Source organism: Hoplias malabaricus, chromosome 1 (assembly GCF_029633855.1).
Source record: "Hoplias malabaricus isolate fHopMal1 chromosome 1, fHopMal1.hap1, whole genome shotgun sequence".
NCBI classification, from domain to species: Eukaryota; Metazoa; Chordata; class Actinopteri; order Characiformes; family Erythrinidae; genus Hoplias; species Hoplias malabaricus.
The window spans coordinates 80,653,300-80,668,749 of record NC_089800.1 but is presented as its reverse complement, the minus strand read 5'-3'; the positions used below and the strand labels follow the sequence as shown (position 1 = coordinate 80,668,749).

Genomic DNA, 15,450 nt, shown 5'->3' with positions numbered 1-15,450 from the left:
GTGGCGCAGGGATGTGGGATCGAGTCCCGCTCCGGGTGACTGTCTGTGAGGAGTTTCTTCCCACAGTCCAAAAACACATGTTGGTAGGTGGATTGGCAACTCAAAAGTGTCTGTAGGTGTGAGTGAATGTGTGAGTGTGTGTTGCCCTGTGAAGGACTGGCGCCCCCTCCAGTGTGTGTTCCTGCCTTGCGCCCAGTGATTTCAGGTAGGCTCTGGACCCACATCAACCCTGGACTGGATAAGCGCTTACAGATAATGAATGTAAATCCCAATGTATTCCAAGTGGCCTAAAAGAAGTGAGCTTGGGACCAGAAGGTCATTGGCTGAAGACACCTAAATGCTCCAGTTCACACACAACAGTGGAGTTTTTAAACAGTTTGTCCACAGACCTTGTAGATGTAAAGTTGTCCTCTATTTCTTCATCAGTGGACACAGCACTGTCGGCTGGATAGTTTTGGTTGGTGGACTATTCTCAGTCCAGCTGTGACACTCTGGGAGTTAAAAAAATCCAGCAGCACTGGTGTGTCTGATCCACTCGTACCAGTACAACACACACTAACACACCACTACCATATCAGTGTCACTGCAGTTCTGAGAATGATCTATCACCCAAATCAGACCTGTTCTGTGGTGATTCTGACCACAGAAGAAAAGGGTACATTGGAGCAAACAAAAAAATGCAGAACAACAAATGATTCACTACAGTCTGTAGTTGTTTACCTGCATTGTCTTTGGAGCTGATAAAATGGAAACTGAGTACAATGAGGCCATCAAGAACACAGCTGACCACTGTGCGTGTGTCTCCTTAGCCCAGTGCATTTCTTTAAAGATGTAAAGATTTGCGATACATTTCAGTCCTTTGATAATACTAACTTCTTTAAAAATCCACCTTCTCTTTTGGTGAACAGAATACAGAAGAAGTGTGTAGGATTTAAGCATAGCCTACAGACCTGTAATTATTAACTGACATCATAGCAGGAGGTGCACTGTTAGCACTGTTAAGAGTTCTGTCATTAAAGAAGTGTTGGTGCAGCAGCAAACATGGCCAGTACATCTAAAAAACTACAGCTACAGTCAGAGGTGGGATTGATAGATGGAGTGTCCCTCATCGCAGGAGTGATGATCGGATCAGGGATTTTCATGTCCCCTCAGATCGTCTTAATGAATGTTGGCAGTCCAGGGGCCAGCTTGGTGATTTGGGCTTGTGGTGGTGTGTTGTCAGTGATGGCATCTCTCAGTTACGCTGAGCTGGGTACGCTCATCTGTGAGTCTGGTGGAGATTACGTCTACATACTGCGGACTTCAGGCAACCTGATGGCTTTTTTGTTTGCCTTTATGACCAATTTTGTTGTGAGACCAGCCGGCTCAGCTGGACAAGCTCTTGTCTTTGCCCAGAATGCTGTAGCACCTTTCTATGAAGACGGTCCACCTCCACTCATTGTAGTGAAGTCTGTAGCTGTTATTGGACTCGTGCTCTTGACCATGGTAAACTGCCTGAATGTGCGCTGCTCCATGGCTCTTACCGTGTACTTAATGATAATTAAATTTCTTGCTCTGCTCGTTATTGGGATTGGCGGCATGTGGGTTCTTATATCAGGGAACACTGACAAACTCCAGAACACTTTTGAAGGGACAGACCTTAGAGTCGGCACCATAGGAATGGCATTCTATCAATGTCTGTGGACCTATGATGGATGGAACAACCTGAATTCTGTGACTGAAGAGATTAAGAACCCTGAGGTAATGAACTAATATATATTCATTATTGATATATAAAAAAGCACTGAGATACTGTAAAATCAATAATAAGTTTCTGAGTAAGTATTCAGTGTATAAACCTGTGTGATCATGTAGTATTATGTTTATATTTTCTGTATTATTCTAGTTATCACACATTATTATCGTTTTTTAACAGATTAATATAATACATTATTTGTGGTTTTTTTTTTCATTAGTAAGTAAAGACTTCTGTAAATGCTTGTTGATTATCCACATAGCTGTTTTAGAACAGCCCAGGGAGCAGTTGCGGGGAGGTAGTCTCTGTCACAGACACTTCACCCACTAGTACATTGAGAGTTTGATACCTTCAGTGCATTAAGCTGGTCTTACTGTCAGGACTCTGCCGGTTGCATTCTGACTGACATTCTCATTGATCTGTTTATCAGTCTATAAGCACATTCATGTATTGTTTTGTACTGGTTCGACTCAGTTTTCAAAATTGCCTCCTTCTACGCGTCATGTCAGTATAGCAGGCTTCTGACTAACGCTTTTATGTCATTAAAATGTCAATTTCCTACTGTAGCGATGGTTCTTGGCCACGTTAAATAATGAAAGGTACCAGACTCTCTCTATTATAATAATAATAATAATAATAATAATAATAATAATAATAATAATAATAATAATAATAATAATAATAATAATAGGGCGGCACGGTGGCGCAGCAGGTAGTGTCGCAGTCACATAGCTCCAGGGGCCTGGAGGTTGTGGGTTCGATTCCTGCTCCGGGTGACTGTCTGTGAGGAGTTGGTGTGTTCTCCCCGTGTCCGCGTGGGTTTCCTCCGGGTGCTCCGGTTTCCTCCCACAGTCCAAAAACACACGTTGCAGGTGGATTGGCGACTTGAAAGTGTCCGTAGGTGTGAGTGAATGTGTGTGTGTCTGTGTTGCCCTGTGAAGGACTGGCGCCCCCTCCAGGGTGTATTCCTGCCTTGCGCCCAATGATTCCAGGTAGGCACTGGACCCCCGCAACCCTAGAATTGGATAAACGGTTACAGATAATGGATGGATGGATAATAATAATAATAATAATAATAAGTTAGATTTATATAGCGCCTTTCTAATACCCAAGGTCGCTTTACACAAAGAATGAAGTGTACACAAAAAATAATAATAAGAATAAAAAAAATATAGAGGAATACACTTATGCCTGCAGAGTGCAGAAGTACTGAGAGAAGAGATGGGTCTTTAGCTGGGTTTTCAAGGCAGAAAATGAAGAGCAGAGACGAAGACTTTGTGGTAATGAATTCCAGAGCTTGGATGCCATCACGCTGAATGATCTACCACCAGCGGTAACCAATTTAAATTTTGGTACTGATAAAAGATCGCTCTCAGAGGACCTCAGTGATCTTGTAGGACAGTAGTAGTGGAAAAGTTCCAAAAGGTAGGCTGGCGCCAGACCATGTAAAGCTTTGTATGCGAGCAGGAGAACTTTAAACTGAATACGGAGTGCGACAGGTAACCAGTGGAGCTGATAAAGAACAGGGGTGATATGAGCTGATTTTTTAGAATAAGAGAGGACCCGAGCAGCAGAGTTCTGAACACACTGAAGGGAGTGTATGGTCGTAGAAGGAAGGCCAATGAAGAGAGAATTACAATAGTCTAAACGGGAGGAAATGAAAGCATGGACCAGAATTTCAGCGTCCTTAACAGAAAGCAGGGGACGAAGGCGAGCAATATTACGTAGATGGAAGAAGGATGTTTTGGTTAGGGCCTTAATATGAGGTTTGAAGGACAGGGAGGAGTCAAGAAGTACACCTAAATTGCGGAATTGTTGGAATTACCTATAAGCTCTGATATAAGCTCTGGATCAATGGGAGAGAAATTAGCCATGGGTTTATGAGCTGGGCTCAAATGGAAACAATGCTCAGGTGAAGAAGGAGATGAGAGGAGCTGATGGTATATTTTAGCAATCTTGTCAATAAAAAAATCTATGGAAAACTTCACATTGCTCAGCAGTGTTAAAGTTCTTGATTGTTTGTGGCTGAATGAGTTTACTAACAGTAGCGAAAAGTGTTTTGGGCTTGTTACCAGAATTATTAATAAGAGATGAAATGTGTGCAGAACGGGCAGATTTTAAAGCAGTATTATAAGAAATCATGTGGTCAGTATATGCCATTAAGTGCACAGTAAGACCAGAATTCTTGAAGCGGCGCTCCAGGCGCCTACCAGTGGTTTTTAAAGCACGGAGTTCAGGAGTGAACCAAGGGGAGGAGCGACCAGCAGGGACCTGTCTAGTCTTTAAGGGAGCCAATTGGTCTAGTACATCAGAAACAGTGTCATTAAAGAGAGTCAGAATTTCATTGGGACAGGACAGCCGGGAAATAGAAGAAAGTGCAGAAGACTGAAGAAGGGCGGAAAAAGATTGAGGTTCGATAGCTTAGATATTACGGAAGGAGACAGTAGATTTACTGCATTGGTGTGAAACAGAGATATTAACAGATGCTTCAACAAGCTTGTGGTCAGAGACACCAACAATAGAGCCAGAGACAGAGGTAACAGATAGACCAGAAGAACAAATTAAATCCAACGTGTGGCCATGTGAGTGTGTGGGAAAATCAACATATTGTGTCAAGCTAAAGCAGTCCAACAGAGACTCAAATTCAGTTGTCAATGAACAGATAACATCAACTTGGATGTTAAAAAATCCCCTAGCATGACCAGAGCTGGACATGCAGAACTGGCCAATGCGAGTATCTCACAGAGTTCTGAGAAGAAGTCAGAGGAGGTCTTTGGTGGGCGATAGATTAACAGAAACAGCACAGGGGTTGAGCTGACCAGTTTCAGAGCCATGTATTCGAATGATTTTACCTCATGAAACTCACAGAGACATACATTAGGTGAATCATCAAGAATTACAGCGAGACCACCCCCCTTCCCCTGTGGCCTGGGCTTGGCTAAATACCTAAAACCACTAGGAGTCAACAAATTAAGGTGGAAATGATCACCAGGTTTTTGCCATGTCTCTGTGAGGAAAAATACACTGATGTGGTTCACATCCATGAGAACATTAAGTAAAGGAGCTTTATCTGTGATAGAGCGGGAGTTAAGTAGTCCAAGTTTAAGTCTGTGTGACGTGTGACTGTGTGACGTGGATGAGCGATGAATGTAGCGTGGAACTGTCAAGCCGAAAATGAAAACAAAAAGTGTGGAGTTGGGCTGGCGTGTACCCGAACGCCATGACCAATGTAGAGGGGGCGCAAAAAAATAAAAAATAAAATAAAAAAAAAAAAGGAGGGGGGGGGGGTGACAACTCCCGTGCGAAACGCCCGAGGCCTCGCCACGTTTGCCACCTTGCAGCACCAGCCAACCACCAGGATAACTCCTGAAAAAAAAAAGCGGAAGCAGCAAACGCGCACAGCAAACTCGACGCAGCTCAGCGCGTCAATGTAAACAAAACTCGCAAACGGAGTCCAGAGAATCCACCGGAGAGACGTCAGGCGTAGAAGTTAAACAGTTAAAAAAAGTAGACAAATAACCAGGGATGAGGAAGGGGGGAAGAAGAAAAATAAAAAGAAATAATAATAATAATTCCAGCGAGAAGCGGCAGCAACAAACGCGCACAGCGTACCCTCACCCGGAAGCAGAAGTAAAGACAAAACCATCGCTGGTATGGGTAGCCTAGAGAGTCTGGCAATGTGAGACTAGGAGTTTGGAATCTTGCTCTAGCTGTAAAGACACTTCAGCCATGGATGTTGAGGGAGGAATTTATCCTTCTTCACTCCCACTGCCCTTTTTTTCTGCCTTCACAGTGGATCAAAACAGAACATTTCAGTTCCTAAGTCTTACTGTTCTAACCTTTAGGCCATGGCTATATTGTAGCTCTGCAATGATTAGGGTCAGTGCATAGCAGACAAATTGCTGTATGCTCAAGTTTGAGGTATTAATTGTACCTACATCATTAAGATATATCTTTACACAGCAGAATTTATCCAGATGAATCCTAGGGAAGGATATTTTAAAGATGGAATATAAACTGGTTATCTCGCTAACCAGAAAAAAAAACGTTCCCAGCTGGAACCAAAGAACAGTAGGTTCTTCACTGTGAACCATGGCTTCATCCATGGGCATATCAAAAGCTCAGAGCCTCACACATAGGGTTATGACCCAGTGGACCTGGATGGGGTCATTTGCAAAGTTTTGTATAAATAAATAATAGGAAATAAAACAGGAACACACTCCATTTGTGTGTGTTTCTGGGACTGTGTTTGGCTCTGTGTTAGCTACGTTACTCTGCTGTTCACAAGGTCAGTGGGACAGCTCAGAACTCTACGTGTTATATCTTACAGAGAGGAGGACTGCTGAATTTGTCTTATTTTACACAAGTCTTTGTGTTGGGGAGACATTTTGTTGCGTTTATAAAACTCCATATAGCTGTGCATAGCCACATTAAACCTCACGTTTTACTCTAACCTGTCACATTGAATAAATAAGTAATTGTAATTCTTAAAATCAACAAATTGTTCTTTGTCTTCTTTGTTCTTTGGTGGTAGATCATCAAATGAACAAGAAAAACAATGATGCCCGTGTTGTATATTATGAACAAAACTTTGTACTTCTTTTTTAATTTCTGCAATCATTAGTCCTGCCCTCTACATTTTCTGTACAACACAATCACATAAAAAAAGGTCTCCAGACCTTCCAATGACAAGGGTACGTATTTTGGGCTTTCCTGTTTTTGAAATGCCAGAAACACCTTTGTGACAATGGCTATATGGCAAATGGTGGTCCGGCAAAACTAGGTTTGCCTACTTTCTCTTTGCTCTTATTTTCAATCCATAAAACTTTGCTTACCTTGCTATTTTTTGAGTTTTATCAGTAGTTTGACCCACTGAGGTCATGTAGTTCCTTCTCTTTATCTGTGACATGACTCCATGCTCTCAAACGCTCTTGATCTTTTAAACAAATCTTTATCAGGCCTGTAGTTTGTCAGGCTGCTTACATTTGCTAATGTCACAATTCCTTGCGTCCATTCCGATTTATTAATGCTGAGGTATGATATTTTTGACATGACATTTTTTGTTCCTTACCAGCAAATATATATTACATAATTTAAAAAATTGTGTTGGTGCCTGATTAATTATGGACTGCATATAACACAGAGTCTTTTGTTCATCATGGAATCGTCATCCAAATTCTTGAAACCTTTTTATTTTTGCATAATATTTTTCAACTCCATCTTCCGAGTTTGATATTTACAAGGAAGAGTGAATGTGAAACTGATTTGAAACAGATTTATATCTGTGGATGGATAGACCAAATTTCCACACTTGGATTAAGTTGTTTTCAATCAATGAATCAGTCAGACTATATTTATATAGCACCTTTCACAACACAAAGTCATCACAAAGCAGCTTTACAGAGGTCTGGGTCCAAACCTCCTAAGAGCAAGCCAAGGGAAAGTGTGCCAGGAAAAAGCTCCCTCAGTGCACAAGGAAGAAACATTGAGAGGAACCAAGACTCCTATGGGGGAAGTCATCCTCCTTTGTTGGACACCAGAGACCACAGCAAATTATAAAGCAGCAGTAAAAATTAACTGATTGAGATAATGTGTTACAGGTAATGTGTAGGTGAAATTTAAGCTGTGAAGATATACGAAGGAGCAGAACACGTGATCAGAGATTCTGTGGAAGAGTAAACTTGTGCAAGTCTCAGTTAGGTGAAAAATGTAACTATTTAAACCTACGTGAAACCATTTACACTTGTTCACTTCTGTCACTGAGTATGTTGACTCACAGTAGTTAGTTTGTAGATACTTATTCTAAAATTAACAAAGAAATGCTTTGTTATTGTTCAGCCAGATATGAAATCTCACTTAGTCTCCAATAATTTACTAAATGTGTCAGTGCTCAGGTTTTTGTCCTGGGGTCAATCTTGTGGTTTTTCTAAACTGGAGAATAATCACAGTGTGGTTAAAAACAACCTAAATTTAAAAATAATTTCAGTAGCAGACTGTAAGTAGTCTAAATCACAAAAGGCAGTGCTGCTGTAATCTAGAGGGCTTTTGTACCACCCATTTTACAACCACCCACTGATTAGAGCAAGCCTGAATGCAAAAGATTAACCCTCAATAAGAAGCAACAGGCTATGGCTGATTGTGCTGAGAAGACCAAGAACAAGCTGTTTTTGTTTGGAATACATTTTAGAATCATTTGGAGGCACTACCTGAAAATCTTTAGAGGATACACCCTTTTTCTTTTGTTTTTAAAATCTGGACTATTTCATTTCCACTGATATTAATATGTAGGTGTTTTCCCTTTTAAAGAGATCAATAGAAAAGGCATTAAGCAAGTATACATTGGTTCATGTAGCTTTCTTTCAAAATCTGCTATCTGTACTTGTGTTGTTAATTATACAAAAGAAACCAATAACAGTAGCATTTAAATGTCAAATTAGCTTTAGACGTAAACAATTGTAGTGCTGTAGTGCTGAGAGTGCATATAGAGAAGTTATTAAATAACGAGAGCTTGTCGTAAAAAAGACTTTTCCCAGGCGTGTATGAACCTCGGTCCTTTTATATCTTCATGCCTCAAATGAAAGAAAAAAATCAATAAGTGTTTGGCTGGAGACAGAAACACAGCATGTCGTACGCTGAGTACAACACTGAAGTGCAACACTGAATTTACAACTACGTGTCTACAAACGTGTAATTGGCAGCTGTTTCAATTGTCGGTGGTGCATTGTGGCATCCCGTTCTTCATTTACATTTTGTTAGTGAAAAGAACATCCTTTTGAAAAAAGCATTCTCAGGTATGGCAGCAGATATGGACAGCACACCTAAGAAACTGAAGCTGAAATCAGAAGTGGGATTGGTTGGAGGGGTGTCCCTCATTGCAGGAGTGATGATTGGATCAGGAATTTTCATGTCCCCGCAAACTGTGTTGCTGAACATTGGAAGTCCAGGAGCCGGCTTGTTGATATGGGCTGGCTGTGGTCTGTTGGCTATGTTAGCATCTCTCAGCTACGCTGAACTGGGTACAGTCATCCGCGAGTCTGGGGGAGAATACATTTACATACTGCGGACTTCAGGCAACCTGATGGCATTTGTTTTTGCGTTTACATCTATTGTGGTTGTGAGGCCTACTGGCTTGGCTGGAGTGGCTCTCAGCTTTGCACAGAATGTTGTTGCACCCTTCTATGAGGACTGCCCTGCTCCAGTTGTAGTGGTGAAATCTGTGGCTGCTGTTGGGATCATATTGTTGACCATACTGAATTGCCTCAATGTGCGCTCAGCCATGGCTGTAACAGTGTTCTTCATGGTGGTTAAATGCCTTGCTCTGTTGGTTATAGTGATTGCTGGTGTAGTGTTACTTATTCAAGGGAACACTGCAAACCTGCAGAATACTTTTGAAGGGACCAACCCCAGCATCAGCGCCATAGGAATGGCCTTCTATCAGTGTCTGTGGTCCTATGATGGCTGGAACAACCTGAACTATGTGACCGAAGAGCTGAAACGCCCAGAGGTAACCATTTTTACCTCATGATATTGAAAATATTCAGTGATAAGGGCATAATTATTTATGATTTATATGAGTTACTGTAAATCCAGAAAAACAAAAAAGCATTGCAACATTTTATTCTATCATAAATTAACATCCCTACTAGCTATTCACAGGTATTTTTGGTGCTTTTCCAACATGTCTGCAGGGACCCCTGGGTGGTCCACTCCTAACCAAGACATTAGCATTAGCATATAGCTTAAAACATCAGACCTATAATTAAATTTGGCATGTACGTATATAGCAATATTTGATGCCATATACAGTCTTCTCCTGAAGAGCAAATATTTGGGTGTCGACAAGCTACTGTCCTTCAATTCCTTTGTTTTATTAAATTTAATTTAATGAGGCCATAATCAAACCTTATAGCCCTTGACTACGTTTGTAACTTCCACTCAGCTACTAGCTGGGGGTGGAAAATTACTCAGCTCTCTTTTTACACAAGTCTGAAGCAAGCATTCCTCAGTTAAGGAAGTTTAACCTCTTGATTGCTGAGAGGTTATAATGGGATTTGAGGTGATAATTTTCTATATATAAGTGCAGAGGTGCACTCCAAATATGAAGGATGTCGGATCTTATTACAGCAGGATTCTACTCAAATTATACACTGTCCATATCTTCATCCTCCAGTTATATTTTATAGGAAATTATCTGACCCATGTTTGTTTTTCACGAGCTAAGAAATATTTAATGTAATTAATGAATTACATTAGCGAATGGCAAAGTCAGTGTTCGCAAATTAGTGAGGTCCTTTAGACTTTTCCATGGTCGTTACAGCACATTTAAATTTGCATATTTTACATAGCACTTTTAAATATAAACACGATACACACTAAAAAAAACCTCTCTTTTATCTAATCTAATCTGATCTAACTAGATCATGAATGAACAGCTTGGCAGAAACATGGCAAGCAGGTGGGATTAGTAAATCTCTGCTGTAAAATGTAAAGCAGATGCATGTTACGAGTTTTAAATGTATCAGTAAGAGTTAAAGTAAATGGTTTTAAACCTTATGTGAGAATAGAAGATAACAAGGTATTCCTTTAAAAAAAGAAGCACTGGACTAGTGAGAGCCTTAGTGTACAGTCGGCCTTGTTCCTGTATCTTTATAATGCTCATAACATTTACAGCCTCTTACAGGAATACTTCACACTAAAATGATAGTGTTGTCAATAAGAAATAGACGTTGAATATTTCACTCATGGTTGTATTTTTCTGTGAAAAGAGTTGCTTTAAGAGAAACAAAAATTAACTTTCCTCACACTGTAGCTCACAAAAACCTTGCATGATTCTGTTGTACTTCGATCACTAAGTTGTGTTTGCACACTACAGTTTATTTACTTGCAGTGACAATGTGCATAGGTGTTTACTCACAGTTAATATAAACCACAGAGGATCCCATAGAGCTTTATACATATAACATTTAAGAAAAAATTATCTCTGACAATCTAAGAAGTGATAAAGACAGCTGAGGTGCTGTAAAAGTTAATTTGTAAACAGAGTTCCTTTGTACTTGGTGTCACTTCACCTTCTCTGAATATAATTACTTTTGCTGGAGGATTTGGAAAAAGTGTTGCGGTTTTTTTTGCTTGTAGCTCGACACCATGGAGAAAAAAGAGCCTGAAAATTTAAACCTCAAAAGGCAGATAGGATTAATCAGTGCCATATCTCTAGTGGCTGGCACTATGATCGGTTCTGGGATTTTTATGTCCCCTCAGTTTGTGCTGTCTAACATCGGGAGCCCTGGAGCCAGCTTGATCGTTTGGGCTGTGTGTGGCCTGGTGGCTTTGGGGGCTGCGCTGTGTTATGCCGAGCTGGGCACCATCTACAGAGAGTCTGGAGGTGACTTCATCTATGTGCTGAGAATCTACGGTCCCTTCCCAGCATTCTTCGTGGCTTTTACGTTCATGATCGTGGTGAGGCCGTCAGGAATATCAGCCATTGCCCTGAGCTTTGCTGAGTATGCTGTGGCTCCTTTTTACCCAGGCTGCACTCCACCTACCTTGGTGGTGAAGTGTATTGCGGTGACTTGCATTTTGGTAGTGACTATAGCCAACATTATGAACGTTCGCTTAACCATGGCTGTTCAGGTTGTTTTCTTAGTGGCCAAAGTGATTGCTCTCATGGTGATAGTGATCGGGGGAATCGTGACCATGGCTCAAGGCACCTTAGAAGGCCTAAGCAATACAGACATTGCTTTTGAGGGTACAAGGTTGGGGGTCAGTCCCATTGGAATGGCTCTGTACCAGGGCCTGTGGTCTTTTGCAGGGTGGTACAACTTAAACTTTGTGACTGAGGAAGTGAAAAATCCTGAGGTGAGATATTTACATAGTTATTTAAGATGTGTTTTGATCTTTTTTTTTTGTTTTGAAGTTCCATTTTTAACAACTTGTTATGAGGGGAAATTAGAAACCTGTTGGATAAGTAATATTTTAAGGTGTTTACCATTAAGAGTAATTGCACCGATTTTCTATCATTTTTCCTCATTGTAGGTAAATCTACCCAGGGCAATAATGATTGCCATCCCCATGGTAACGGTCCTCTACTTACTGGTCAATGTGAGTTATCTGGCTGTCATGACTCCAAGAGAGATGGCATTTTCCAGCGCTGTGGCTGTGACATGGGGGTAGGTGTTCATGCACAGAAAACATATAATGCATCAGTCAGCGGTAAATTAACGGATGTGTTACAGCTTACATACTTATATATGATATTACTGATTAAAAGCTTTTTGGTGGGAGGCACGATGGCGCAGCAGGTAGTGTTGCAGCCACACAGCTCCAGGGACCTGGAGGTTGTGGATTCGATTCCCACTCCGGGTGACTGTCTGTGAGGAGTTGGTGTGTTCTCCCTGTGTCTGAGTGGGTTTCCTCCGGATGCTCTGGTTTCCTCCCACAGTCCACTCAAAAGTGTACTTGCATGTGTGAGTGTGTGTGTTGCCCTGTGAAGGACTGGCGCCCCCTCCAGGGAGTGTTTCCGCCTTGCACAATGAGGCATAATCTACCCCAGAACCGGGTAGGTTCTGGACCCACCGCGACCCTTAACTGGATAAGCGCTTACAGATAATGAATGAATGAATGAAAGCTTTTTGGTCAGGAAGTGGGAAGGTGACTTGCCATTTCTAAATTTGAAAACAGGAATAAAGTCCTGGGAGGCTGGGGCTGGGTGATGTCTGTTGCAGCAGCTCTATCATCGTTTGGTTCCCTGAATGGATCATTCTTCAGTGGAGGACGGGTTTGCTTTGTCGCTGCCAGAGAGGGACATATGGTAAGAAAGAGTAAACATTTCAGTTACAAGTTTTAAAGTAAACGTCTGATATCAGGGAAATAATGGCCAAATTAAATAGTACATTTCTCTTCAGTTTTATGTCAAACTGATCTGCAGTCTGTGTACCAAAAACCTGTCAGCTCCTACTTTATGAAATACGAAAATAGTCCTTCTCATATTTGTCTGCACTTTCAGCCCGATATCTTGGCCATGGCTCATGTGAGACGCCTTACTCCATCTCCAGCTCTCATCTTCACCACTATTATCTCCCTCATTGTTCTCATCCCTGGAGATTTTGAGGGCATAGTGAACTTTTTCAGGTATTTATAATGATGCACACTGCATGTGTTTTCTCTTTAAATACAAAATCAATACTGAGATACAATGCCTAAAACAAAATTAAGTTTGAAAAGGAATGACCCTGTAGGGCCCTGTTGTGAATGGCATGATCTTGTCTCCAACCAATGAATGTGTTCTCTTTCACGTAAATCAATTTATGGTCTTTTCAGCTTTATAAAACCTTATTACCGCTGGGTAAATAAATTAGGTGAAATAAAGAATGAGTGAACATATTCAAAAATCAGTGATAAGGGTTATAATTATAAATGAGCAATGGCACAATAACAAGACACATCTCGGTAGGCTGAACTGCATGCTCTCGATGAAACAGCAGAGTAAACACTGTAAACCTCCCTTCTAACTGGGACATTCAACTACTGCAATACACTCACGGTTTCATTAAAGGCAATAAGAAAAAGATTAGCAATAGAAGGGGATGTTCTGCAGCCAATAAACATGAGACAGTCATAATGCTAAATGACAGGTGTTAGCAAAGCTAACTATGATACATCCAAATACTTGAGCCATAGAAATGTGTTTGTTTTAGGGATGGCAACGTTTATCCTCCTAATCATCCAACATCCGTACCTGATCTCACAATAACACTCTTGTGGCTGATTACAATTAAATCCTCATAGCAAGGTTACCACCTCCAGGTTTTCCCAATAGACATCATCACTAATAAAAATGAGGGACAATCTGCATATTGATACTGATTTCAGAAGAAACGTTTTTTTTGAGCAGATTTGACTGTATAGATCTGGGCTCCCACATAGAATTTACGCCTTGTTTTGGACCACACAGTATTTGAATGGAGGATAAAATCCATGGCTAATCTTAATTCTTGTCTGGAACACAGCCCATAGTGTATGTATACCTATGCTGGTCATATGTATGTGATACATGAATGATTTTGATTCATAAAATTGCCACTGACCATTAACTTATAAACAAATAAAAAAAAGAAAAGAGGTCATAAATTCCTTTAATGTAACCACAAAAAGCACTTTAGTTTTACATTATTGTGTTGTTCCTCCAGTATGAATTGCTATAAATCCACTCCATTTGTCTCTCAGCTTTACAGCTTGGTTCTTCTATGGGGTCACATTATCAGGACTTATTTACCTAAAAATCAAAAGGCGGGATCTTCCTCGCACATACACAGTAAGAGATGTCCTATAAAAATAAATATATTTATTGTCTTACTTATTGAAATTACTGAGAACGAATGTGAATTATGTGTATATGTGAATGTTACTGTTTTTTATGACTCTCTCAGGTTCCCATACTCATCCCTATCCTGGTTCTGCTGGCAGCTGCCTTCCTTGTTCTGGCACCTATCATTGACAACCCTCAGATCGAGTATCTATACGTGACACTCTTCATCCTCAGTGGACTTCTAATTTACATTCCATTTATTCACTACAAATTGTTCCCAGGCCTGTTGGACAAACTCACAGTCTTCCTGCAGCTCTTCCTGGAGGTGGCGCCAGCTGATAAGAACCTGTAATGTTGTATTGCCTGTTGGGTTGGGGGACAATTACTATTCCGGTGCTTTCTCCTTTAAAAGTATCTCACTTATCCATTAACATTGTATTGATTATCAATGATAAATTGATAAAGTTTAATAAGTTTGATTTTCTCTACATGAGCTAGTTGTTGGTTTTTTACCTTTTGACAATACGTGTGTAATTCTTTATACTTAATTCCAAAAAACAAAAAAGAAATGAAAAAATTGATTTTGACATCATGTGAAAGGTTCAGATGTTTTGTATCCATAGTTTAACTAACTAACTAACTAAAAAACATTTTAATAAAAATAAAACCTAAGTCTTTGATGTCTTAAATTGTTTTGAACAATCACTTTTCTACCTGACCATATAAGTATGGCTCACACTACAAGCACCATCAATGAGCAATTAAATCGTCATAGCAAGGTTACCACCTCCAGGGTTTCCCAACAGAAACCATCACTAATAAAAATGAGGGACAATCTCAAAATTTTTATATCAATATTTATATATATATTTTATATGATCTGGGCTCCCACATATAATAAATAATAATATATATATATATATATAAATAAATAAAATATATATATATATAATAAGATAAAACCCATGGCTAAGCTAAATTCTTGCCTGGAACACAGCCCATAGTGTATGTATACCTATGCTGGTCATATGTATGTGATACATGAATGGGGATAAACATTGTGCTGGAAGTTCAGGGAAGCAGCTTCTACATCAGCAGCGAGGAAGAGGACCCATTCATCACCATTCACATAGACGCTAAACTGTAGATGCTTCATCTGCAAATAAAAACACTTTTTATAACATTCTGAGGATGCTTCCTCAGAAGTCTTGTTTACAGCAAATATGGGCAAAAATTCCACTCGCAGAACTGAAACAATAATCATCTTCAACTCCCAAATGATTAACATTCCTCTGTCCGAGCAATTCATATTTAACAAACAGAATTAAATTCATCAGTGAAAATGCCTTTTGTCCTTTTGTGTTGTTAAATAAAAGTTCAAGTGAATTATTGAATTACAGATTTCAGTTTT

General features: G+C 40.1%; 1 protein-coding gene across 1 annotated transcript; it reads left to right on the top strand.

The window, feature by feature from the left end:
- The first annotated feature begins 8,528 nt into the window (after positions 1 to 8,528).
- On the top strand, positions 8,529 to 14,632 carry zmp:0000001267 (b(0,+)-type amino acid transporter 1). Its single transcript, XM_066642467.1, has 6 exons — positions 8,529 to 9,239; positions 11,768 to 11,901; positions 12,413 to 12,542; positions 12,738 to 12,862; positions 13,958 to 14,045; positions 14,161 to 14,632. The coding sequence occupies exons 1-6, from the start codon at positions 8,529 to 8,531 to the stop codon at positions 14,389 to 14,391; spliced, it is 1,419 nt and encodes a 472-aa protein (XP_066498564.1). The 3' UTR covers positions 14,392 to 14,632.
- The last annotated feature ends 818 nt before the right edge of the window (positions 14,633 to 15,450 follow it).